The 27,907-nt window shown below is 42.0% G+C and overlaps 1 protein-coding gene across 1 annotated transcript; it reads left to right on the top strand.

The window, feature by feature from the left end:
• The first annotated feature begins 433 nt into the window (after nucleotides 1-433).
• Nucleotides 434-27,551, top strand: LOC128626330 (40S ribosomal protein S23-like). The gene is given in 5 exon segments (XM_053658295.1): nucleotides 434-508; nucleotides 4,484-4,657; nucleotides 19,383-19,438; nucleotides 27,124-27,360; nucleotides 27,362-27,551. Coding segments are annotated over 5 exon segments (732 nt in total).
• Nucleotides 27,552-27,907: the final 356 nt, after the last annotated feature.

The following is a 27,907-nucleotide window of genomic DNA, read 5'->3' as shown; positions in this document are numbered from 1 at the left end:
GAACTATGAACCCTTTTTTAAATGGAATTAATTGTCTCTCGGTAAGCTCATTCATTCACATTTTCTACCATCTACACTTTGCGAATGACTTCTTTTTAATTTTTTTATTTAATTATTGTTCAAGTAGTTTTCTGTCCCAGCCCACCCCCCTGTGCTACCCACCTCCCTCCCATTTCCACCCCTCTTAGTTGTTGCCCATGTGTCCTTTATACTAGTTCCTGTAAATCCCTCCCCTTTTCCCCCACAAATAACTTCTAAATCTATGCCTGCAACATACGTTTCTCCAAAGTAGTCCAGCCCCTTATTTTCAACCATGTACATTGTGACTTTGCCTGGATATGACTAGAACTCACAACTATGACTCCAAAAGAAATCACATTATCAATGATAACATGTCAAGAAAGGTAGGAAGCTTTCACTTAATACTCGAAGCATGGCTGAACATCAAAACATTGGCATAATCAAGGAGCTTCTTAGAAATGCAGAATTTCAGGGCAAGGAGATGTGGGTAACAGGAAAGAAAGGGAAGGTCAAGCCCTGGCTGGTGTAGCTCAGTGGATTGAGTGTGGGCCTGCGAACCAGACGATCGCAGTTGGATTCCCAGTCAGGGCACATTCGTGGGTTGCAGGCCAGTTCCCAGCAGGGGCCAGTTCCCAGCAGGGGCCGGTTCCCAGCAGGGGGTGTACCAGAAGCAACCACACATTGATATTTCTCTCCCTTCTTCCCTTCCCTTCTAAAGATAAATAAATAAATAAATCTTAAAAAAAAAAAGGGAAGGTCAAGTTAAGGAATATGTATAAAGAACCCATGGATGAGGATAATGGGAGGAGGATTGTATGTGGGTGATGGACAGGGCAGGAGAGAGTAATGGGGGTGGGGGGAATGGGAACAATTGTAATTAAACAACAATAAAAAATGTTTTTAAATGCAGAATCTCAAGCCCTATCCCAGACATACTGAATAATTATCTACATTCTAACTAGATCATTAGGTTATTTTTCAACACCTTACAATTTGAGAATCTCAGAAGTAGACTGCATGGACTTTAGGGCCTGACAATTTTCAGTTTGTTTTCTAGTTTGGTGACTTATTGACTGACTTATGAGACCATGAGCAAATGAGTTAGCCTCTCTGTCTCTCAATTTCCTTGTCTGTGATATAAGGATAATAAACCTGAATTGAAAAGATTGTTGCCAACATACACCCAAAAGTGGTTTTGTGTGTGTGAGGGAGAGGGAGAAAATTAAATAAGTTAGCTTTATAGACTATTAGGTTGAATAGTCAAATATTGACAATTTCACAGTTCAACCTGAGTAAACAGAGCAAACTCTTAATAAACTGCAGGTAAATTATCTGAATAAGTATTGCATAGCTGCCGTAACAAACTCCTGCAAACCTAGTGGCTTAGAACAGTGGTAACGTAGAAGTCCGAAAACCAGATGGCGGCTGCGCCGGTTCCATCTGGAGGTTCTGAGGAAGAATCCGTTCCATCCCTCCGCCCTGTCTTCTGATGATTTCCCACAGTCCTTGACACTTTGGGGCTTGCAGACCAATCACTCCAATCTCTCCCTCATCACGTGGCCTTTTCCTCTTGGCATCTCTGTGTGTTTCCCCTCTTCTAATTAGGATACCTGTCATTGGCTTTCAGACCCTCCCTAAATCCAGTCAGTACAACCTCATCTCGAGATTCTATTTCCAAATAAGGTCACATTCTGAGATTCTGGATGAACATAAATTTGGGGAGGGGACACTATTCAACCCCACTCCAGGACCCTCCTGCCCTCCCTTTCAGTGATATTGGTAACAACACTCTTAAAACCTTGTAGTTATTTTTGACTCGTCACTCTCATATTTATTATATTCAGTTGTGCCCAGGTCTAGCGATTTTCTGCTTCAAAATGTTTCTCAGCTTTTTGTCACATGGGGAAAGGCTTGTGTTCTAAAGTTACGAAAAAATAGAGGAGGATGTAATTGAGCCAAGACTGAAAAAGGCTTGGAAGGATTACAACTGTGTTAGCAAAAGGCACCCCTTCTCTGGGCCAATGCATCCCTGCTTTCAATACCCATTTATTCCCTCTAAATGCAATTGCTGTATCTAGTATCTCCTACTGAGAGAAGGCAGCATCACACTTTCTAAGCTTCTTTAGGTTCCAGGGCACCGTATGTCACACCTAGGAACACTACTTCATTCTGTTAACAAGGTAATGCAGAATGCTGCCATATTTGAGGGGGATTAAGAGCAAGACAGGGCTCAGCAGCAGGTCTAGCGTGCAGCACTCTGCTGCTTGGGCCATATAGTCTAGCAAGCATCATGATTTTAGAGAAATCAGTGAGAAAAGGAGATGTAGGGAAGAGTTTATGACAAGCCCAAGTGGGAGAATGCCAGCGCCAATCCCAGGGTTCAGACAGTACCATTCCATCTGCAAAGGACAAGTATATACACAGCTTTTGAAAAGTGGCTCTTAGTGTACTGCAGAGCCACAGTAGGAGATGGAATGATTGATCAAGGAGTACCGGAGTGATTAGACACCTCAAACTGTACAACATGAGCCCATGGAAGCTGCCAAACTTCAAGCCACAAAGGCTCGGCAGCCGCCCATCATAAAAGGGAAGCACGCATCCAAGCTTGATCCTCAGAGGGCACAGTGATTTGCACAAGCAGGGAGCCCAGGCCCCCGTGTGAACCATCACAGTTTCATCAGCATCTAACCCCCAGATTAAACCTCTGGTTGTATCAGGGAGGAGAAAGGGAGTCCAGTGTGATCAAGGGGAAGAGGAGGGAAATGCCCAGGCTGAGTTTACAGATGAATCGGTTCAGCATGTGCAAGCCAAACACTGAATGGCTGCTGTGTTACATCCCCACTCCAGAGTGACCTTGAGAGACAATTGCAAAGGAAAAACCTCCTCAGTGGGTATAGTATTTCCTGAGTGGTGTACTTGGTCACATGCACCTGGTATGGAAGAAGCAGCAGCCCGAGATGGAGTATATATAGAGGCTTAGAATAGAAAGTGGCTTGTCTGGCTACCTGGAGACCCAAAAGCAAAAGGATTGAAAGCTTGGAATTTAATCTTCAAAGCAAGGAATTCTGAGGTGGAGGAATGAGATAAGTATCCAGAGTTGCATGTGAAGTATGTAGATAATCAAGGAGACAAAAGAAGTTGGCCAGTTTATGTTCGCTAGCTTTTATCTGTGTTTACTACAGGCCTGGCAAAGCACCTGCGCAAATGGGCCACAGCAGCTGACACAGAGGTTAAGAGTGGGCCCAAGAGCATGATTCCCACCAACCAAGGCCAATGGAGCTAGTAATGTCCAGTCATGTCTAATGCCACTGTCCAAGCTCCCAACACTGGAGATCTAAGTAAGCTAAGCCAGCCCCTGATGTGGGTGTTCCACAAAAAGACCAACTAGCCACCGGGTAGCAAGCTGACTTTATTGGGAATCTCATACCTTGGAAATTCCAGCAGCTTTTTCTCTCTTCTCACAGGAGACACGTATTCCTGGTATGGGTTTAGCTTTTGTGCCCACAGGGAAGCATCATTACCGGGGAATTTATGGAATGCCTGATCTACAGATAGGGAGTTCCACATAACATAACATCCAACCAGGGAACCCACCTTCTCTCAATAGAGGAGGGAAAACACGAGCCCATGCAAAAACATCAACCAAGTAGTCATACCACATGCTACTCCACGTCCATCACCTGGCTGCCGGCTGGTTAGGGTAACAAGCAGCCTGCTAAAGGGACAGCTGAAGCATTGGCTCAGAAGTAACTTTTCTGAGAATGTAGCACCATCCTCTGGGACACCTGACACTTACTGAATCAGAGACCTCTCTATGGCACTGTGTTCCCATCAGGTAGAAGATGTCGGTGTGGAAGCAAGTTATGGATGTAGAACTGGCCCCACTTTCTATTATTCCCAGCGATTTACTGGGGTGTTCTGTAGATTCCTGTCTCCACGACACCATTGGGCTCTGCAGGCTGAGAGGCCCTTGCTTCCCGAAGGGGCAAGTGCTCACCAGGGGGCACAGCAAGCCTCTCGTTGAAGTAAGTACAGGCTGCAGCTGCCCCCGGAGCACTTTGGGATCTTTGTTTTCAGGAACCAGCGGGCAAGAAGGGGAGTCCTCATTTTATTAGCAGTAATTGACTCGGAACAGCAGGAGAAGACAGCTTTCTGGAACACACGAAAGACAGGAGGAGCATGTGCAGCACCCAGGTCACCCAATAGGAGTACTTCTCCATACGCTTTGCCCACGTGAATGGAGAGATGCAACAAGCCTGGCCAGAGCAGTTTCTGTTTAATAGGAAGTCGACTCTTCACAAAAACTGCCAAGACCAACAGAGAGGGTAGCTGAGGCTGAAAGGAATTTAGAATGGAGAGTGGAGGAGGAAGAGGGTGGGAACAGTTGTGGCCTTGAGAGCAACTGCAGAGATGGGGCCTCTGTTCTGTCTCACTAGCTCCCTCCATCCAAGTTTCCCCTCAGGAAGTGAGGTCTTCCAGAGCCTGTGAGGAGCTGTTTCCAAATATCATGGAGAAGTGGATCCGTGTGGCACAGGTGGTGGAGCGTGGCAAACAAGGAGTCATGCTGCTCAGCACCCCCTTGCTGACCAAGAGGACAGAGGTGGTTCCCTCAGAGAAGACACTGGCTCATGATTGGGTAAGGCAATGGTCAGAGAGGCCAGACTCTTCTTGGGGTGGCCCCCAGCCAAACACTGAGGTATAACATGGGCCTCCTCCAATGGGCAGTCTGCTCTGGAATATCCTGTTGGGCTGAGACACTCTCATGTCTTCATCATGTTCTGATGACCCTCTCTGCTCAGTGCCACCTCTTTCATCTCTCCCTCACAGGAGTCACCCTCCTGGGTTTTCACAGGGTGAAAAAGTTTTGCATTCTGAAATCCATCTCAGCTTCTGCTCTTGAGAGAACCCAACCTGCAACACATGTTTTAGCCATTTTTGTAACCAGATGACCTCACACAGTGCCTAGAACACAATACGTGCTGAAGGAATTATTGGCTTGCCAGACTGAATTATCTACTGTGTTCTGCAGTAAATGATGTGCATGGTCAAGGTCAAGTAACCTGGCAGGTGCAAATAAATGTCTTGTCTTCTTTTTTATTTTTATCTTGTAAGTCATAGAACATTTAGGGACTTGAATGCAGTAAGGATGATGATGTTTTTGTTGGCTTCTTCTTCATTAAACTGAGACACAACCTAAGTCTTCCAAGTCTTTTTCAGTTTTCTGAGACAGAAAATTTTCCGTGCTGGGTAAAGAAGACAAATTTGTATTTATATCATAAGGAATGTTCACTAAATATCCCTCTAGGATGACTAAAGATGTGTTCATCAAAGCCAGTCAAATTTAAGATGCTACCTGTAAAGACAAGGCAGTTGAAACAGCCCATCAACTCCCCAAAAAAACCACATAAAAGCCCTCAATGCATCTCCGAAGCCACCCACGTAGCCGCTGCCAAGCAATCAGTCAGGCTACAGAGGCAGGAACTAACTCAGGCAGGGGCTTAAAGACTATTTGAAGAGGTTGGCAAAAGCTTGTCCATTTTAGGATGAGAAAAAAAAGAGTGAGTTATATCAGCTGCCCTCACTGTGAATCAAATTTCCTGTGTCACTTTGTAGATGGCCCTGCAACTATATATAATGCTTTGCTCCAGAGAACTAATACAAATAGCACCATCCAAATGTACCTCATAGAACAAGAGCAATTCTAATAGTGCCTCTAGATAAATGAGAATTGTCGCTCTCCAGGTCAAAGAGGTGTTTAAAAGGAAAGAACTTGGGCCAATTGTTTTATCTCAGAATTGGGGAGAAATGCCTCAATAAATCTCCTTTGAACATATCGGTGATGAAGTGAGTGAAATGCTGACCTCTGTACTGAAAGCCTGACACGTTCCCCACAACCATCTCTCCCCAGGGTCTCAACGCAGTTTATCTTGTGAAGTGCAGAATCAAAATTTGAGGAGGCCTAAAGAACTATGATGCATTCCCACCAAATCCTTTCTGTCCCTACTAAAGGTCTCACAGTCATTTCTGAGTATGAATGTTGGAGTGACTCGTAGCATTGTTTGAGTCACACTCTCCAAAAAGCTCCTTGGAAGCTGTGGAGACTTAAACCTGCCTCTTAGCGTAGCCCACATGCCAATCTCAGACTTCGTGAGTGTCCCCTGTTATAACTTGTGCTGAAGCCTCTAGTGGTTTTGTGATTGAAAATAAACGCAGTTGAAGATCAGGGCTGTAAACTTCACATAAGACATGCAGTTCATGTATAAGTAAGCTCTTCATTACACCGTTTTAAGAGGCATGGAGTAATTGGGTATTCTTCTACCACTTAATGCATATTCAAGTGAAATTACAGCAATTTGCCTGGTGCAGAATTTCCTCACCCCTTTGTTTCGTCAAAGCGTGAGAGCTCGTTTAATAAGAGGGACCCTTAGCATACGGAGCACAACTGACTTCATCTAAAGAGAATTTTTTTTCACATGTTCCTGTGGATGTTTGTAATTTGTTTAAACTCAATGAAAACAAATACCCAGTTTGTTGGCACATTGAACAGTTGTTACCATATGTCGGACATAATTCTGGGGGTAGAGAGTGAATCTTTATAGTCAATTTGATTTCATGTGCTAAACCTCTTTCTTTTAAAAGAAGATGAATTGCCTTCCTGTGGAAGCTTCTAATAAAAGCCCTTTAAATGCAAATTACTAGAGGAAACTTCCAATTCCTTCCCAACAATATACTACACTTCTGATTTCTCCAACTGACAGCGACAAAAACAGTTGCTTTTGCAATGGTTCAAATAGAGGTGTGTACGACTATGGTTTTAAACTGGCCTTAGATTTCCAAAAGTAAAAATATGTCATAGCAGAAAAAGAGAAAAAAGGGAGGGGTGGTAATAAATAGTATTTATTGAAAAAATTTTAAATGTGCCAAACAACTAATTGTGAGGCATATTATATAGTTTCTGGTAGGCACACAAAGGAGGGTAGAAAGTCCAGTTAGTAATTGTAGTTATGAAAACACATATTATATTATATTATATTATATTATATTATATTATATTATATTATATTATATTATATTATATTATATTTTCAGAAGCCAACAGCAATGTTTTTTTTATAAATGTTTTTGTTATTTTTTTAAAGATTTTATTTATTTATCTTTTAGAGGGAAAGGGAAGGAGAGAGGGAGAGAAACATCAATGTATGGTTGCTTTTCGTGTGTCCCCTGCTGGGAATTGGCCTGCAGGGAACTGGTCTGCACCCCAGGAATGTGCCCTGACTGGGAATTGAACCGCGATTGTCTGGTTCGCAGGCCCATGCTCAATCCACTGAGTTACATCAGCCAGGGCCAACAGCAATGTTTTTAACATCCTGTTGGTGCTAACAAGAAGTCTACTTTTTGCTAATACTAATTTTTAAAAATCTCCGTGAGCTGAGACACAAATTTTTAAAAAACGAACTTAGTGAGCCTCATTGCGCATGCAATGCCAAGAGAAAAAAAGTGCACAAAATAGGACTTCGGCACCTTTTACTTCAGGTCCACCGCACACTAGTTTGAACAGTTGATTAATGACTAACAATTAATTAATCAGTATGTACTAGGCATATAGATTGATTAAATAAGAAATTCTAATTTTGAAGACTGGAGGTATTATTGGATGCCACAAAGAGAACACCTAGGAAGTTATAAGACAGAACATGAAACTATCTATACTTAAAAGATAGTGTTCCAGTTCCCTACCAAGACATAAACTACACCAAACGTTAGTGGCTTATAGCCACAATTTATTATGATTGCTTACTTATCCGTGGGTCAGGAGTTTGGACACCACACAATAGGGCAGCTTGCCTTTCACCCCACATTGTTTGGGGCCTCAGCTGGGGTGACTCAAAAAGCTGGGGGCTGGGAGACATGGGAAGAGGGGCCTGGCCAGCTCTCTCTTTCCCTCGATCAATCGGTCATCCTCCCACTCTTCTTCTGCCTCTCCCCACATCTTCTCTGCATGCTACCTTGGGTCTCCTCTTGGCATGGTAGCCTTGGGGCTACCCATGTCTTCTTTGGAGACAGCTCAGAAGAGCAGACTGAAGCTTCCAGGCTGGTTCAGCAACTCTGGTCTGCCAGGGTCAACAGCAGAAGGACCAGAGCTCACCTTTCAAAGGGGAGCAAGCAAGGAATATGTGGCCCCTTCCAGCAACCACAGACAGATCATAGAGACATTTGAAAATTTCGGGCATTAAAATATTTTTATGTTTTCTTTATAAAAAAGTATTTCAGGTGGGAAAAAAATTTTTACCTGAGTTGTCCAGACAATTACACTCATTCTGAATTCACATGAGTAGGCATATTTCAAAATATCATATTGGATCCCATTACTTTTATCCTATATCTTTGCCACTACTATTTTGGTGTTCTATGTCCTTGACATTTAATAGCAATGACATTTAAAACGATATTTCAATCCACAACAACAGCATTATTTTCTTCTCTGCTGTGAAATAACCAAGAAAGAAAGGCAACCTATTAGGAATACCTACTGTGGCTTCAAACAGTCCTTCTAAAGAAAGAATGGTTTTGTGTTCATATCAGCCTTGAAGTGGATTTTTTAGAAATGCAACATAGTAATTTAACAACAGAATAACAAATATGAGTTTGAAGGAATGTTGAACCACCCGATTGTAGGTAAAAATAAATCTGTACCTGCTAATAGTACTAGAAATATATCTTAAAGATCACATACTGTATACCTATATATCTAAATAAAGCAAATTCAAGTAACAACGCAGAACCACGGTCATCTTTTGGCACTGGGACTGCTGACAGTGTGAAATCGGGACAGTGGGTTAAGTTCATGAACGCATCAGGGGGCACCAGCCCACTCGAGCTCCCCCACCTAACATTACCAGCTTGACGTAAAGCTACCTACTCTGCCTGATACTCAGTTTAGTTCAACAAATGTGTGTTGAAAAGTAGGTTCGGTGTCAGCAACTGAAAATTAAATGATGTGGTTGCTGCCCTGGTGAGAATTAAAGCTCATGATGATTTATTTCCCATCTTCCTTGCCCAACTTGAAGCAGACCTGTGGCATCACTGTCCCATTGCTCATTCGACACATATTTGTTGAGGGCTTCATCTTCACCAACTATGTGAGCCACTTGTAAACAAAATCAAAGATGCCATGGTTCCATGGGGCCTACATTAGTGTCCAAGGGCTGCCATAACAATGTACCACAAACTGTGGCTTAAACAATGGAAATGTATTGTCTCACAGCTGTGAGGGCTCAAAGTCTGAGATTAGAGCATCAATAGTGCTAGTTCCTTCTGAGGAAGACTGTCCCAGGCCTCTCTCCTGGGTTCTGCTGGTCTGCTGGTCTTTGGAACTCCTTGGCTTGTGGATCTCTGCCTTCGTCTTGACGTGATAATCTCTTTCTATGTGTGTCTGTGTCCAAAGTGTCCTTTTTTATAAGGATACTACTCAAATAGGATTAAGGTCCCACCCTACTCCAGTATGACCTTGTCTTAACTAATTAGTTCTGTAACAACCCTATTTCCAAATAAGGTCACATTCTGAGGTTAGAACTTGAACATATGAATTTGAGGGACACAGTACAACCAAAACAGGTCCTTAGTGGTCATATTTCCAGAACAAGTATCCACTTTGCACAACAAATAAAGCAACTTTACTTCTACCTAAGAAATGAGTATGGACAGAGTAATTATCAGGGTTAGTTGGCCAGCTCTCAAGTACTATAAGCTTCATTCTGTACATGTTCTGGGAAGGCATAATTTGGAAAGAAATGTTTTGTGCAAAAGAAAGTAGGAAGATTCATTGAGTGTCTGAAATTTACTCACTTAACCAATGTCTCTTGGGCATTGTTCTGGGCACTGAGGATAAAGCAGGGAACAAAACAAACAAAAGTCTCTGCATTCTGGGGATTACATTCTAATGGAGGATGACAAACAAAAAACACCCAAATAAGTCACATAGTACTCTCACAGGTGTCACGTGTTATGAAGAAAAACAAGACAGGACAAGAAGGATGGAAAATGCAGGCTTTGGGGTGGAAACTGCCATTTTAAACAGGGTGGTCAGGGAGGCCTCACCTAAGAGGCAACAATTAAGGAGCTGTAGGCCACACTGACAGCTGGTGAAGGAAGGCTGCAGGTGAAGGAAACAACTCGTAGGAGGATGGCCAATGCGCTGAAGGAAAACAAAGGGGCCAGTGTGGCCAGAGAGTGAGAGAGGATGAGAGTGGTTGGCAGATAAGGTGGAAGAGAAGTAGGGAGCAGATGGTAAAGGAGTTTGTAGGCCATTGTAAGGATTTCAGCTTTTCTTTAAGCAAAGGAGGAAGTCCTTGGGGGTTCTGAACAGAGGAGTGATATGGGTTTCATTGGGATCATTCTGGTTCTCACGGTAAAGAGGGCAGAGAGGGGAGCAGGGAGAAGCATTAAGAAGCTGTTGTCATAGTCCAGGTGAGAGATGTTGGTAGATAGGGCCGGGGGGTAGAGATGGAGGCGATGAGAAGTATTTGGATCCTGGCTATATCTTGAAAGGGAGGTCAGTGGGATTTGGGGTGAATTGATATAGGGTACAAAAGAAAGGAAGGAAGCAAATGAGCAAGGAAAGGAGAGAAGAGATGATAAACCCCCAAATTTTGGTGTGTGTCAAATGGCAAATTCTTTCAAACTTTCATTGTTACCAATTAATTATTTGTATACAGGCAAGATGAAAAGTATTGAATAGTTAAATCCAGAACTGAAAAAAATAACTACTCAATTGTTTTATGTTCAGAATTTTAAAAATTCCCTAGCAAGATGCAACCAGCTAAATCTAGAATGTAGGAAATTCCACAGTGTGAAAAATCCAGGTTTTTTGATAAATAAATTGTAAGGCAAAAAAAAAAAATGACAGGAAAAGTGAACCTATAGATTAAAAGACACTTAAGAGATATATCAATCAAATGCAATGTTTAGATCCTGTTTGGATCCAACTGTGAAAAAAAATTGAGACATTCACACCAATGTAAACATTGATTGGCTCATTTGACAATTGGTCATTTTATAACAGTAGCCCCCAACTTTTGGGGCACCAGACACTGATTTTGTGGAAGACGATTTTTCTACAGGCCAGGGCTCAGGGGATGGTTTCGGGATGATTCAAGTGCATTACACTGGCGCTCACCTTCTGCTGCGTGGCCAGGTTCTTAAGAGGCCTAGATAAGTACCAGGCCACCGCCCGGAGGTTGGAAACCTGTGTTTCATAATATTAAGGAATTACTGTTAATTTGGTGGCGTATGATATTGGTACTATACTTAGCTTTTTAAAAATGAGTTCTTATTTTTGATAGACATAAAATAAAATATTTATAGCTAAATATGATGTCTAAGATATGCTTCACCAAAATCCAAGGGAGGAATGAAAAAGGGCCATGAAGGGATGACTATTAACACTTCACTGTTCTATTTAACTTTATGTATGTTAGAAATTTTAGAATTAAGAGTAGATAAATACATAGTAAGTACACAAATACATCAATACAATATAATGACAACACACTAAAAATTAATAGACATTATTTGCCTTAAGAAAGGTGGGTTTAGGAGCAGAAATAAAGGAGAGCCTTCCCTGCCTCCTCTTCTGTATATTTCAAATATTAAACCTCTAAAAGGTGTTATTAACAAATACAATGGAAAAAAAACATTTAAACTGCCCAGGCAGATGTGCAGAAGAAGTATCTCATACCAAAGTTACATCCAGGACAAACTGATCATTATTTTTCTCCTTGAGTCTTCCTATCCCAGTCTCTGGCTAGCCTAGGGTTGTCTCATGATCCTTGTTCTAAGGAAATGCTTCATTCAGCAGAATATAAGCCAAAATCAGAATGACTCAGAGAAGAGCACCCCTGAGTATTAGAGCACATATCAGTCTGAAGCAAATTTTTCCAGGCAAGTTTCATTGGATTGGTTTAAAAATCGTGCTGCAAGGAACCATAAACTACTACTAACATCTGATTTAGGGTGGTGACCCAGTTTCCTAACCTAGCTGATAGGTTTATATCCTGCTGCTCTTGGGGAGCAGATTAGATTTCATTACATGACCACTCTGTGTGCAGAGTGTATTTGTTAATGCAATGCACACATCATATCTTATCTGAATGATAAATATGTTATGTTTTACATAAACCTCCCACTATTCAGATTGTGCCATTAACTTTGTTGTGTACTTTTTATACATTAATCGCAAAGTCTCCTGAATTTCCAACACTCAAAAGACCAATTTTAAGGACATGCATTAATCTGAAAGGTCTTGCCTGACACTGTGCAAACTTCAACACTTTAACGAATAGCTTGTTTTGGAAAGGTGTGAGGAAATTACTTTCCTCACCCTTTGGGGGGGCTCTAAATTCAGCAGAACTTTTACATTTTTAATTTCTTAGTCTAGGAATCTAACCATGGAATAAACAAAGTTGAATAGACTGATTCACGTGAAAATTATTGGGGGTTTTGTTTTGTTTTCTTTTCTGTTTTTTTACACAAATATTTATCATCTCCTAAGCTGCTGCCCCTATATTTTAGGGCTGCAACTTTCCTTTTCTGCTTCACAGTTGGAAATAAAACATAAAAAGCAAAGTGAGTAGATGCCCCACTTAGCTCTTTGGGTCAGTGTTTTTCGTGCATGTAGTGGAGTATCAGCACTTATCTTGGTAAAAGAAATTATTAAGGTTTTAAGTTCTAAAGATGGATGGGATGGCTGGTTAGTTACTCATGCGGGTACAAGGGCAGATGCTCCTGTGTGAGGGTCAAGGTCCCTGCTAGTAACCAGCTCTATTCACTCTGGCCACACCGCTCACACATCTCTGATACTCATTCTTCACGGATAAATGAGAGGGTTTGCCTGGACAGCCTTAAATGTGCTCTTCACTATCTATAATTCTGTAATTTTTTTAGAGAGAAGCACATGAAATTGTATTAATTTAGGATCTCTTACTTTTACCCTATCCTAACATTATTTATGAACCTCTCTATCTTAGTAAAGGGGTGACTGTTTAAAACACTATTTGTGTCCATTCAATGTCCATTTCCCCTTCTTCCTGACACAGAGAACTCTGACTTCATGTGCACCAACACTGTGTTCTGTTAAAATACTGCATTTTTAAACGCCCTTGCCAACGGGGTGATGACGAGATGGTAGCAGAAGTTGCTGAGTGAGACTTCCGGTAAAGCTCTTTTCAAAGCTGGTAGTCTCCCCTGACAGGTGTCTTTTATTCCTTGGCCCTTCTCTTCTATCTGCCTGGAACTTGGACTCAGTCCTAGAGGTGGAGCAGCCATGATGTGAATGCAAGGCAGCAGACCGAGATGAGCGGGAAGGCATAAGGGCTTCCTAGGGCTGCCGTAACAGAGATCCACAAACTGAGTGGCTGAAAACAACAGACACTGGTTCTCTCACTGTTCTGGAGGCTAGAAGTCTGAGGTCAAGGTGTTCACAGGGCCACCTGGAGTCAAGGACCCCTCCTTGCCTCCAGGTGTGCTTATTCTGTGGCAGCCTAACCCAATCTCTGCCATCTTCCTGTGTGTCTCTATCTCAATTTCCCTCTTCTTATTAGGACACCACACGTATTGGATTAGGGCCCATCCTAGTGACCTCATCTTGAACTGATTACATTTTGTAAAGACTCCATTTCCAAATAAGGTCACCCTCAGAGGTACTGAGGGTTAGGACTTCAACATCTTTCGGGGGCAAGGGACACAATTCAACCCACAACAGCCCTGACGGCACTCTGGAAGTTCTTTACCAGCTCTGAATTTCCTGCCTCTGAACTTCCTATGTGAAAAGCAAAGCCCAGCTTTGTTTCAGCCTCTATTTATCCAGAGGGTTTGTTTTTTGTTTTTGTTTTTATATTCACAGCAGAACTCCATTCCTAAATGACACAGTAGCTTTGAAATGAAGGCTCTGGCAATTAAAAAATTACTTGTCATGTGGAGCCTGTCTATTCAGAGGACAGGTTGTCATTTTTTAAAGAGACATTGTGGTCTTATTTGGAGTGAGACAGTGGGTGGGAAGCTGTACTCAGCTACCATTTTTCTAGTCATAGTTTAAAGATCAAACCTGTTTTCAAAACAGAGTTTGCCAGCTACTGAAAAGGTCAATGGACATGTATTCAGCTGCCAAATTTAGGCCCTCACCCTGCCCTGGACTCACACCCGTCCCAGATATGTCTTCATTAGTCACCACTACAGACCTCGATGAAGGAGGATATGAATGCAACTTTTGTGCCTAAGTTACCGGAAGCACAGTTCACTTGTCCGACGCAATCAAGTACAGTTTTATGACACTATCTTTCTGCCAGGTGTGCTGCTTGGAAATGTATGTACCAGAAAACACTTCAAGCAGCCAGCACTGAAATTTGTCTTAATTTTGAGAGTGTTGCTGGGCACGCTGAGACCATTTCCTCAGCATCCATACCAGGAACACACCCATGACTCATCCATCTTATTTATGGGCTCCTCCACCGGCACCGCAATTACCTCCATCATCTCCGTTAGTCAGAGAGCCCTGATTCGTTCACTTTACTGCTCAGCGGGCTCTGTGAAGGCTGACATCAGAGTAAATAAATATTCCTATCACTTCTTCTTAAGAGAGAGGAGGGCAAAGTTGAGAGCTTTTTATCCTTCCATCTTTTCTCCAAGCAATATTTATTGAGTGACTATCTCGTGCCAGACTGATTCCAGGCATGGAAGATCAAACGAGTAAGTCACAAGCCCCACTTTCAAGGAGCCTGCAGTGTGGCTCCAGAGGCAGACCCATCGACTGTTCATTGCAAGACACTGAAATAAATGCCGAGATAGGTTTAAGAACCGACTATTAGGACAGCACACAGGCGGGGCCATTAGCACCTCTATTGGCAGTCAAGGTGAAGTTTCCAATTAAACTGGTGTCAAAAGTTAGACCTGAAGGTACAGCAGGAGTTAGCCAGGTGTAAGGGGACAGCATATGCAAAGGCCCAGAAGTAAGGAAGCACGTGACATATTTGGAGACCTGCAGAGAGTTTCAAATGAGGAAGGGTGAAGTGGGAAATGTCACTAAAAATAAACAAAATGTGGTCTGTACCCTGAAGCTACTGGGGAGCCACTAGAAGAACAGTTGTGAGTCAGACAGTTATTACATGATCAGGTTTGTGCTTCAGAAAACGCCTTTCTGGCAATAGTACACAGAATGGATTGGACCAAAGCGGGACCAGATAGAGAGAAAGCAGTGGGAGTCTGCTATGGGATTCTAAGGGAGCGAAGACTGGATGGACACAATTAGGAGTAAAATAGGCAGCACTTGATGAGTTACCAGAGTTCGCACCCAAGGATGACACTACACTTCTTGGATTAGTTAACTGGCATGTGTAGATTTGAGGAGATATGCTTATATGTTTAAAATGAAGAAACATGCCCTGGCTGGTGTGGGTCAGTGGACTAAGCACTGGCCTACAAGCCAGAGGGTCGCTGCTTTGATTCCTGGTCTGGGCACATGCCTGGGTTGTGGGTCAGGTCCCTAGTAGAGGACACACAAGAGGCAATCACACACTGATGTTTTTCTCCCTCTCTTTTCCCCTCCCTTCCCCTTTGTATAAAAAAATGCAATATTTTTCTTAAAAGAATGAAATCTTTTCACAGTGGCAACATGAATGAACCTTGAGGGCACTATGTTAAGTAAGATAAATCAGACAGAGAAAGACTAATATTGTATGATCTCACTTATAAGTGGAATCTAAAAAACCAAACTCAAAAATAGAGGGTAGATTAGGGTCAGGGTGGGGGTTAAGGGGTAGGGATATGAAGGTGGTCAAATGGTGCGAACTTTCAGTTATATGATGAATATGTTCTGGGGATGTGAATGGACATGCAGCGTGATTACTACTGTTAATAACACTGTTTTGTGTATTTGGCAGTTGTCCACAGACACACAAACTGCAACTATGTGGGGTGATGGATATGTTAACTGACCTCATTGTGGTAAACATTTCACAGTATATACATATATCAAATCATGTTATACCTTAAACTTATACAATGTTATGAGTCAATTCTATCTCAACAAAGCTGGAAGAGTAAAATAAACTCAAAAAGAAAAGGTCGGAGTTGTGCATTGTTAGTCAAGCAGGACATTTTTGAAGTATCGACTTCTCCAGAGCGGACTCTTGCGGTCAGAACACCAGAACGCTGACTGCCCTCCGCCCATCCATGACTCTCTTCCTAAAATAGCCTAACTTCCTAAGCGGGAGTGGAAATCGCTATAAAAGCTTCAGGAATTTTCCTAAAGGGCAAATGCCCCACTGTGATGTTTCCCCTCACAAAAGAACAACCTGTATCTTTGATTTCTTGCCACCTGTAAGATTTTGTGATATTGCTTCCTTGAGATGCTCAGTAAGAAGGTAATTTAATTTAGTATTATTTCAAAATGCTAAAAGCTATTAAGTACTCTAGATAATATGGCAATTGAAGGGTGCAGACAGGACTAGGCTAGAACTTATTTGCCTCTTGTAAAAGAAAGTCAACTAAGTGACCATCTTCAAATCAATTTAAATCATTTATTATTGTAAGTCCTACAATATACAAAGCACTATCTCAGATATTCTCCTTCCCCTACAAACAGGCCATAGTCACCGTCTGCAATCTAGTGGGGCTAATGAACATAACTAACTAATAAAAAAGACATGGTAGAATAAAATGAGCCATTGCCACCTCCCCGGGCCTATCTCCTGTGAAGAACTGGGTAGACCGACTCAGGGAAGCATGTTCAACAACCGCCCCCAGCTAGATATCTCCCGATACTGTGCCACGAGTGTTTTGGGGACTATCATAATAGCACATAACCTCTAAAACAGTGTTGTATCAGTTCACAAAGCCTGTGATCCAGTCCTATGAAGAACTACTTCGAGACCATAGAAATCAAGAAATACTGGGAAATATGGAATCCAGTGAAGCCTTTACCAATATCCAGACCAGAGAAAGCTGGGTAACTTCTAGACCTTAAGCCTAGTTGTCACTAAGAGACGAGCAACCACAATGTCGACATTTTATACCTTAACCAAAATGATGCACTTCCAAGAAAGAACAGTCGTTAACATGTAACCCAGGTGTCAGATGGGTCCCTTTGTCTTTTAAGGTGGTTCAAACGCCCATTTCATATTTCTCCAGTGAAAGTCCAATGTTCATCCCCACATTTCTGGGGATTCCCAGAGGACTTACGTTCTCATTGGTGTTTTCTGGCTCTGAATGCTGCTTCTAATGATTAGTTTAAATGACCGATTATCTTGCCAGGTGGCACGCACTTTCCCTATTCTGCACCGCATGCCCCCAACCATGGAACTCAGCCCCTTGATTCCCACAGGACACGTGCTGTCTCGCGTCCCGCACTCACACAAGGCATTTATGTGTATCGTAACATTTACCGAAGATTTGGGACAGTGAAAGAGGGTTCACATCACAGAGATAAAAAGTTCACAAAGACCAATGCTCGTATTCAACATTGTAGAAGATTTGAAGCTGTATCACCGTACAGCTCCACTCATTGCCCTCCCACAGTCCCAGTTTACTCTCCAGGCACTTACTGTACCACAGTGGAGCTATGACTGTTCTTTCTCTGTCTCCCTGGGCCCTCAGGATGCACCTGCCACCCAAGTAAGTACATGAAGAATTTCCCATGCAGCCCAGGGAGGCTATGACCAGCTCTAGCAGTGAATATCCCTGCCCTCCCCACCCCTCCCCACAAATATACATGGAATAAATTAAATCCTGAAACTGGACGTTTCTAAAGCATTCTAGTTTTTTCTTGCACTAAATTTCATAGGTTCTAACAGTGGAACAATAAAAGCTCTCACCTTACTTCAAATCTCTTAAGCCTGAAGAACATGTTTTGTGAACCCAGTTCATTTGCTGCAATGAGTCCCATCAAGCAATGATACTGTTACCAGCCCCTTGGAAACTGGTCTGTTAGAACGCTTAGGTTTTTAATCGTGTAGAATGAATTAACCCCAAATTCCATTTTAAAAGACACATTCAGCAGAATCGAAAGGAAGTTAGATTCCTTCCTGTAGCAGAACATGTGGGACTGGAGACTTTAAATGACAGCAGGAAACAGCTGGTCTGCAGATAGATGTGTTTGTTCTCTAACATGATTAATAACTACATCATTTTGAACTTTAGAATGGCTGTTTTCCCAGTTCCACGGGATCATTTCAGCCAAAGAAAACTGTCTTCTATTCTGACGTGAGCCATGGATCGGGTGCAGGCATAGCGCCTCGTGTGGAGTGGACGGGTAATGCGTACTGCAGTGTGAGCCATTCCTGGGCACGAAGGGCTGGGGTTTTAATGCCGTGGCCTAAGTGCCTAGCTACCTAAAGCCAAATGGGGAACAGGAGAACTGGCTGGCCACGGTCAGCCATCTCACCTCCTTGGGACTGCAGAGACAAGTCAATTGCGCTAGCCTCGCGGCCTCAACTCATCCCTCCCGGGACATCCCATAGACAAACTGTCTCTCCCACATCTCGGTGCACTCCAGCCCCAACGAGCTCTGTGCAGTTTCCCAAACGTGTTTCTGGCCCCAGCGCCTTTACGCTGCTGCTTCTCCAACCGGAGAGTTTGTCCTCCCTACATCCCAGCTTCACTCGCTCCATCCACAGTTTCTCCCACCACCTCACCTGTAATAGGATCCTTGGCAGCCTTTACCCTTTCCACCAGCTTTGTCTTTCTTCACAGAGCTTGCTACCTGATGTTATGGTCATGTACTACATAAGGATATTTCGCTCAAGGACAGACCTCATTTACAATGTTGGTTCCTGCCACCAAGTCACGTTGTAGCCTGGGAAAGTCATGGTGTCATAATGCAACACATTACATGTTTGCAGTGTAAACAAACTTGCCAGTCTGTATAATATTACAGCATATATAGTCATATACAGTCCATAATACTTCACAATAATGTAACTGATTTATGCATTTACTGTACTATACTTTTATTATTATTATTTTGGTGTGCTGCTTCTACTTATTAAAAAAGATTACAGGAACAAGTATAAAAGGCACATGGACAAAAACTAAGGGGGGTGGAAATGGGAGGAAGGTGGGGAGCACTGGGGGGGGTGGGCTGGGATGGGAGTAAAAGACAGAAAACTGTACTTGAACAACAATTTAAATAAATAAATAAATATTGCATCATTTTCTCACTCTTTTTTTTTAACAAATTTTATTTAGTTATTTTTCAAGTACATTTTTAAAATCTATTTCTCCCATCCCACCCCCCCTGCCCCGTCTCCCCCCTCCCTCCCATCCCCCCCCATTTTCTCACTCTTGGTTTAATTTTGTGTTGTTTTGCACAGGAACATGCTCTACAGGCTTACTGCCAAGGAGCACTAGGCCAGACCCTACAGCCTAGGTGTGCAGTGGGGTAGAGCAGCTAGCTAGGTGCACCCTCTAGTATGATCTCACAACAGTGACATCACATAAAATGCCTTTCTCAGAATGTACCCCTATCTTTAAGTAGTACAAGTCTGTATATTGTCTGTCACCCATCTAGGAAACCCCTGGGGTCAAGGAGCTTATTCAGTTCACCGCTGTGTCTTCTGTGCATAGTGACTCTCCCACTGCCTAGAGAATTCGCAAAGGAATGAACAGGGGATGATAACCCTGGAACAAACTGGGTAGCTCAGTGGCTCAGGGCGTGGACTCGGAGACAGCAAATCTGGTCCCACTTCTGGCTTCTCTATTTGCAAGCTGTCTAGACTTCACCATCTTACCCTATGTCACAGGATTCTTGTACAGACTAAACAAAGTAACATGCGCAAGTCATTTAGCAGAATAAGCACCATTGTTATCCCATTGTTCCAGCCTTCTTGTCTACACCCTGGGGGCCAGAGGGACTGGGGCTGTATCTCTGGCCTCAGGGACATCTGGTGCAGAGAATCTCCTCTTCTCTCACAAAGGCCCTTAAACACATACGTTCACTTTGATTGAGTTTTATTTCTGCAAATACACCCCAAGGAAACAATCACCTATGTGAGCAAAAATTCAGCTTTGTAGTTTTTACCACAGTTTTGCTTATAATAGCAAAAAATCAGTAGCATACTAAGGGCCCAATAGGAAACTGGTTTGATAAATCATGGTGTAGCTGCATGATATAATATGATGGCCATTTAGAATGGCCATTTAGAAATTGTAGAAGAATAATTCAGATGAGAAAACGCTTACACGTACTTCAATTTAAAAAGACTAACATACACAAAAATGTCTGGGTGGCTGGAATCAGAATGAACTGTGTTTTCTTGGTACTTCTCTGAATTTCTCAAATTTTCTTCAGAAAACAGGCATTATTTCCACGTTTTAAATAAATAATGGCTAGTTAGCCTCTTCACGACAAAGGGTTATTACATTTTACCAAGAGTACAATGAGAGATGACTGCATTTGAGGAAGTTTCCTTAAACCTGATGGAAAGAAATTCTCCCCCAAATGTCATGATTGTAAGTGAGCAGTCCCTCTAAAGGCTTTGGCACACAGCGGATTCCAGAGCGTTCCAGCTTCCCGATTTCACGGCCATGGGGACCAACCAAATGCCATGTGTTCTGCACATCGACATTTCTCTGTACTAGCACATTTAACTGATGACCTTAGCTATGCTGCATTTGTAAAAACAAAATTGACTTAGACCATTACTCATTAGATTTAAATACTAGAGTGATTCATCATTTACAGTAAACCTATTAGATAGATTACCCTGCGAAATTCACCATTGTCAGTGTGGCAGGCCTGCCTGGAAATTAAGAATGAGAAAGGAAATTGAAGGAGAGAGATTCCTACCCGTGATTTGAAATTTAAACTTAGATAGCTATGGCAAGCATCTGAGCCTTGGCCAAAGAGGACAAGGCATCTGCCACATGTTTAAGATATTCCACTCTAATAATAGCCTGGGATCTTTTTTGGAACAGGTTAATGCCTTGCTTCATAAGGAAAAAACCTTGCATGTTAAAATACTTTTAGGAGTATTTACTTACCCCTTAAATTTTTCTTCACCATATAGCTGAACTGCATATGTGATACATGAAACAATGCTTGGGTTTCTGCTGGTTAAATATAGTCCCACGCCAACAGCGTGTTCAGCTGGGGGCCCTCGCTCACCAGATGTTATTCCGTTAATAGTGAGTGAGCTCATCCTTGGTGTGGAAGGTTATTCATTTGGGAGAGAATAATGAAAGTGAGACCATCATGACGTCACCTTTTCCTGTGCATTATTCTCTCCTGCAGCTAACGAGGCAGACAAGGTACGGTGTTAGTTGTCAGTTAACTCATGTCCTGGCTCCCTTAGATCTACATCAAGTGGATCATGGGCTAATGCTAGTCCAGATCAATGTTTAATATATTATCGGATGCTTTGTATTTGGAGAGTTAGACGTTGGGATGTTCTCCGTCTTGGACTCCAGCATGGCGAGTTTCTGAGGTGCGGTTATCAGCACTTGACTCTCAGAGGCACGCCCCGCTGCTCACTCTGTATCGGGGGTTAGTCACCTCATGGTCCTCAGTGGGCCTTCCGGGAGGCAGAGGCTGCTGTTTCAAGAAACATAAAGACGTCTGAATAATGGAGCCAACGTGTAAGATAATGCTCATGAGATCATGTCTTTTTTTTGCTTCAAGGACTCATTGGGCAGTATCCTCAAACCACAAGTTCCAGTTCAGAGCAAAATTCCTTTCTAGATAATATAGCAAAAAAACACAATATGTGTGTGTGTGTATATATATATACACACATGTACACATATTAAGACATATGTGCATCTATGTTTTAAAAAAACAAAAGCAATAGTGAGATTTTTTTAGGAAACACATATTCATCAGTTAAGAAACTAACGCATTACTGAATTTTATCACAGCCTTCTTTTAAATACAGTAGCAACTCAGCCACAAGCAATTTTACCAAATTTCTTTCAAAGGCTCTCATTTTCTGCCAAAGGCCCAAACTGACCTTGTTTTTCCAGTGTTTTCTTTATTATTATGGAACTTGATTATAAAGAAAAGTGAAACATCTAATAATCACCCACTTGATGAATCGTTTTTTTCCTAAAATTTCTTATTTAATTATCTATTATATTACGGTATAACTAACTTATAACATTATATTACTTTCAGGCATACAATATAATGACACAGTATATATATATATGTGTGTGTGTGTGTGTGTGTGTGTGTGTGTGTGTGTATGAGACAAACTGATCACAGTAAATCTAGTTAATGCCTGCCATCACACATGGTTACAGGACTTTTTCTCGTGATGAGAACTTTCAAGATCTCCCTTAGCAACTTTCAAATATGCAACACAGGATTATTAACTGTAATCACCATGCTATGACTTGTTTATTTTAAAACTGGAAGTTTGTACCTTTAGAGTCTTTCCAGCCATTTTGCCTCCCTGCCCCCTCACCTCCTCTGGCAACCACCAACTATTCTCTGCATCTATGAGCTCGTTCTGTGGTTTTAGATTCCACATATAAGTGAGATGATATGGTATTTGTCTTTCTCACTCTAATTCATTTCAGCACAGTGCCCTCAAGATTAGTCTATGTTGTTGCAAGCAGCAGAATTTCCTTCTTTTTACGGGTGAATGGTATTCCATTGTGCACCTATACCGTAACTTCTTTGTCCACTCATCTATCTTTGGACACTTAGGTTGCTTCCACATCTTGGCTATTGTAAACAGTGCAGTTATGAATCTCAATGCACATTTATCTTCAGTACCATTTTTGTTTCCTTTGTTTAAATACCCAGAAGTGGAATTTCTGGATCAATGGCAGTTCTATTTTTAATTTTTTGTGGGACCTCCACACTATTTTCTCTAAGCGGCTCACCAATTTGCATTCCTACCACCAGTGCACAAGGGTTCCCTTTGTCCCACATCCTCACCAATGCTTATTATCTCTTTTCTTTTTGAGAATAACTATTCTTGCTGGTGTGAGGTGATATCTCACTGCGGTTCTGACTTCCATTTTCCCGATCATTGATGATGCGGAACATCATTTCAGGTGCCCATTGACCATTTGTACATCTTCTTTGGAAAAATGTCTTCAGATTCTCTGCCCATTTTTTTTCATTGAATTATTTATTTTTCTTGCTATTGAGTTGTATGAGTTCTTTATATATCTTGGATATTAACCTCTTACCAGGTTAATTATCTTAATCTGGTAAGGTTTGGGAACATTTTTTTCCATTCTGTAGATTGCCAGTGAGGCTGTATTCAGCCCAACAGCCAGCAGTGTCTTCCCTCTTTCCCTCCTGCTCTCCTGAGCAGCCTAAATCTTCTTTTCAGCACCTAATGTCATCTCAGGAAGGAAATTTGGTCCCTGAGGAAATATGTGACCAGTTAGAAAGCCTTCCGTATTCTTAATTTCTATTGTGTTCTTTTCCATATTGTTCTCTACCCCATATCTGCTGCCTCCCACAACGCATTTTGTGAAGAGCACTGAACTAAAAATCAGGACTTCTGGGGAGTCATCTCCCCCACTTTCTCTCTCCCTATGTCAACCCAGCTTTCAGAGTCCTCATTTGTAAAGTTGGGGTAGTAATACCATAGGTGGCGAAAATCCTAGACTGCATGGCACATGCATGTTTTCATAAATTGGAGTAGGTTGGGACATGCCACTGGATCCAGGGCCACGTTGTGACTTCTGTGGGCCTGCAGCACTCTTGCCTTCATGGGTCACTTTCTCCACGAAAGGAGATGGAAACTATACTTTATGATGGTGTTGTGATAAGGAGACCTACCATAACATTATAACCATTTCCCTTGACCTAGGATTTTACTGCTTTTTCTTCTGATGTTAGAGGAATGAACACATTTTCAGGGGCCCCTAAAATTCCTGTGGGCCCCCAACATTGTGCCTGGTAGATAAGTCAGTCCTGCTTGCAGCAGGAAGTCTCCACCGGTGAATCACACTTTGCTCTCTCCATTCTCGATGGCTTTGTCGTCACTCCCATCTTCTCTCTTGCTAACTTTTTAAATAGGCATAGACTGCCTCTTCCCCTTCTCTCCAACCTCTCTTAAGTTCTCCAACTCTGGCGAGTCAAGGCACACTGCCAACAGACACACGGTTCAAAGAATTCCAAGTACAGAAACAGGCTCTGAGCGAGTAGGGGACGATGCAGGTTCAGTCCAGGCTGCTGTCCTCCACCACCTCTGGAGACACTTCGGAGTGGCTCACAACCACTTCTAAGTGCAGAGGAAAATATACCAAAAGACTTCTGGAATCATGCACACCAAAGTTTAAGGATAGATTTTATTAGATTGTGGGCTTTGGGTGATTTTTCTTTTTCTGGTAATTTCTGTATTTCTTGCATTTTCTTGTGAACATAATTTTTAATAGAAAGAATAAAATGCCAAAATTTAATTTTCTAAGGATCAACTACTATGTATTTTCCTAGAATAAGTGCTGACCCAGATTCCACCTTCCCATGCCAGAACAGTTTTGGGTCTTGAAATCACACATCCCGAAATCCACACCATTAATTAGTTCCTTCACAGGCTGACTCTGGGCTTGACCATGTGACTTGCTTTGGATAATGAGATAAAAGCAAATATTCTGCAAGAAGAGGTGTAAAGAGCTTTTTTCCTGAAATCTTGTTTTGGGTTGGAGATTAAGGCAGACCTCCCTGTTCCGGTCAACCAACCACTGAGACAGAGGAGAGAAGTTGTTTGCATTTTTCTTAAACACGTTTTTTATTCGCTATCACCTGAAAGTGAAAACAGAACTTCTCCAAGTGCCTAAGTAATTAGAAGGGAGTTGTTAATATGCTGAGACACAATAAGTTGAATTTTTCCCCCTCTGGGTGGCCTTGCAAACACACACACACACACACACACACACACACACACTGGCTCTGATCTAGCCAACCATATGGTCCTTGTTTCTGTATCTATTTCTATCTGTTAACTCAAGAATTCTGCCACTATAAGATGACTGACAACCTTTTGCCCCTTGTTTCTCTCTTGTATTAAGAGAGAAAACAAGGCTTGGCTTGAAACATTTCTTGGGTGCTGTTTTTTCCTTCAGTTTTCCTTACACAGGAAAAAGAGTTCACAAGGCTAAAGTTTTTATTGCTTAATAAAAACTTACATTGGCATTATCATTTTTTAAGGTGTTCCCCATCTCTGCATCATCTAAATCCTTTTATTTTTGTATTTCATTTATTTAAGGCTGTAGTCTTACTGTCTCCTTTTCCACCAAGAAAGAAAGAACAGGATCTGGAACAGTTTTAGGACATGAAGAATCAGAATCAGTGAACAATCAAGCAAGCCCTGAGAGCCCCCCACAGGCCTTGCATCCCACCAGACGTGACAGGAAGTTGTAAGTGGTTCCTGGCAAATCCCGAGAAGTCGGCTGCCTGGGTGTCCGCGAGTCCTCCAGTCTCTGAGGGCGGGACCCTGGGGAAATGGGCCACGCAAGCCCGGGCTGGAAGGGCAGCTGTTCCTCGGCTCCAGCCAACTGTTGCCACGTGGGAATGGAGGCCCAGTCTTGCCAGCTCAGCTTGTTTTTCCCAAAAAGTTAAAAATCAAGATTTTTGCATGAAATCTGTCCACTTAAAAAGTTGTCAACTAATTCAAATTTTTAAAAAACGCCGTGTGTGCCAACAAGTGTGCAGGCCAAACCAAATACGTGTGCGGGGCTGGGCGGGCCAGGTCCCACCCATCCGCACATCCTGCTTCCCAGTGTGAACTCCCCCCAGATTTCAACACGCTCACCTCTCCAAATGACTCGGTCACAATCGTAACGATCTATGTACATTTCATGGGGAAAAACCTCCAAAAAGGGTGCTTGTCTACAAATTCTAAACAATAAAATCTGCCACTCCAGTCACTTAGCAACTACAGTACAAATCAACTTCTTGACAGAATTCTTTGCTTCTAAATGATTGTTTTGATATCATGGAGATTCACCCTAATTTATGTATGTAGCGATTTTTAACATATTTTCTAAAATCAAATCTATATCAGCATTTCCTCCACACACACGCACATATAAAATACTATTCCATAACAAAAATGAAGAAAATTCTGAAGATTATTCTGGGTCCCTACTGGATTATTTTTGCAGGAAAAAATAGGTGATTGGCCAGGATCCTGGCCAATTAGAACCCTCATCCGCTGCTGGTAGAAATGTAAAATGGTGCAGCCACTGTGGAAAACAGCCTGATGGCTCCCCCCAAAATTAAAAGTAGTGCTCTGGCTGGTGTGGCTCAGTGGACTGAGTGCCAAAAAATCACCTGTGAACCAAAAAATCACTGGTTCGATTCCCAGTCAGGGCACAGGCCTGCATTGCCATCCAGGTTGCCAGGAGGGGGCCTGTAGAGGCAGCAAAATCTGCAGGGTAAGCCATTCAGCTGGAGACCCAGGGAAGAACATATGCTGCAGTTGAACTCTGATGGTTATCTGATGACATCATTCCCTCTGACTTGGGAGAAGTCAATCTTTTGTTCTATCTAGGCCATCAACTGATTGGATAAGGCCCACCCACACTATGGAGGACAATCACTTTGCTCAAACTCTACAGATTTAAATGTAAATCTCATCCAAAAACACCCTCAAAGAAAGATCCATTCCAGAACCGATCCCCCATGGACACCGAAGGATAAATATATTCTGTATCAGAAAAGTACCATAAAAATGCTCTGTAATTACAACTTTAAATAGGATGTATTAGTTCTTAGCCAAAATGTCAGCTTGATTAATAGTAAAAGTTTGCAAGTATTATTGCTTGTATTTAGAAATTTGTAATATTTTAATCAACCTTAGTAAAATTGTTAAAAAAAAAAAAAAAGAAAGATCCAGAATAATATTTGACTAAGTATGCTGACACTCTGGCCTGGCCAAGTTGATGTACGAAATTAAGCACCATAATCCAGTTTTATGAGAACAAAAGGTTCTGAAGATTGCTTGTAGATCAATCAATGTGAATATATTTAACACTGCTGAACTCTCCACTGAAAATGGTTCAGGTGGTACATTTTATGATATGTGTATTTTATCATGATTTTTAAAAAGAGTACTTTAGATCTTTTCCTTGGGCCCACCACACCAGCAGAACAGGAAAGTGCCAAGAATGCTATACTGCCAAGATGCTCCACAGCCACCAACACCAACTGTGGCATGACAAACAGCACAGGAAAGCCCATCTGGGCACAGTCCTGAAGGCCTACCTCATTGGAAGCACTTCACATGTAAATGGAATTTTTCTAGAAAAAGTGAGGATTGAAGCCCAACAGCCAAATTCTCCCATCAGGAAGTGCGTCAGGGTCCAGCTGATCAAAAACACCATGAAACACAGCTTTCTTGCCCAATGGTGGCTGCTTGAAATGTATCATGATAAACAATGAAGTTCCGGTGGCTGCATTTGATAGCAAAGGTCATACTGTTGGTGACATCCCAGGAGTCCACTTTGAGGTTGTCAGGGTAACCAAGACCTCTCTCTTGGCCTTACATAAGGGCAAGAAAAAAAGACCAAGATCCTAAGTTCTGAGGGTGAACACATGGTAATAATAAGCTTTCATGTGCCCCTCCAAAGAATCTAGGAGAAATTTCCTTCCATTTAAATATCATAAGAACTCTCTCCAAGGGACATTAGGGTACAAACTGAATTATATCTTAACTTTAGAGTTTTGCAAATGATCCAAAAATGTTTTTCATATAGCAAGTTTCTACAAAAATGGAGAGAGTAATTATTATATCTCTAAAAGCTATTTCTTTTTTAAATTTATTTTTCAATTACAGTTTACATTCCTTATCACTTTGCGGTGGTTCCAGGTGGACAGCATAGTGGTCAGAATCAGAAAAGCTATTTCCGTGGGCAGTTAAGGTGATGTAATCTA

This window comes from Artibeus jamaicensis, unplaced genomic scaffold, assembly GCF_021234435.1.
Source record: "Artibeus jamaicensis isolate MK-2021 breed Jamaican fruit bat unplaced genomic scaffold, CSHL_Jam_final scaffold_537, whole genome shotgun sequence".
NCBI lineage: Eukaryota > Metazoa > Chordata > Mammalia > Chiroptera > Phyllostomidae > Artibeus > Artibeus jamaicensis.
Note: the sequence above shows the minus strand (reverse complement) of the source record. Positions and strands in the feature narration are given on the sequence as shown.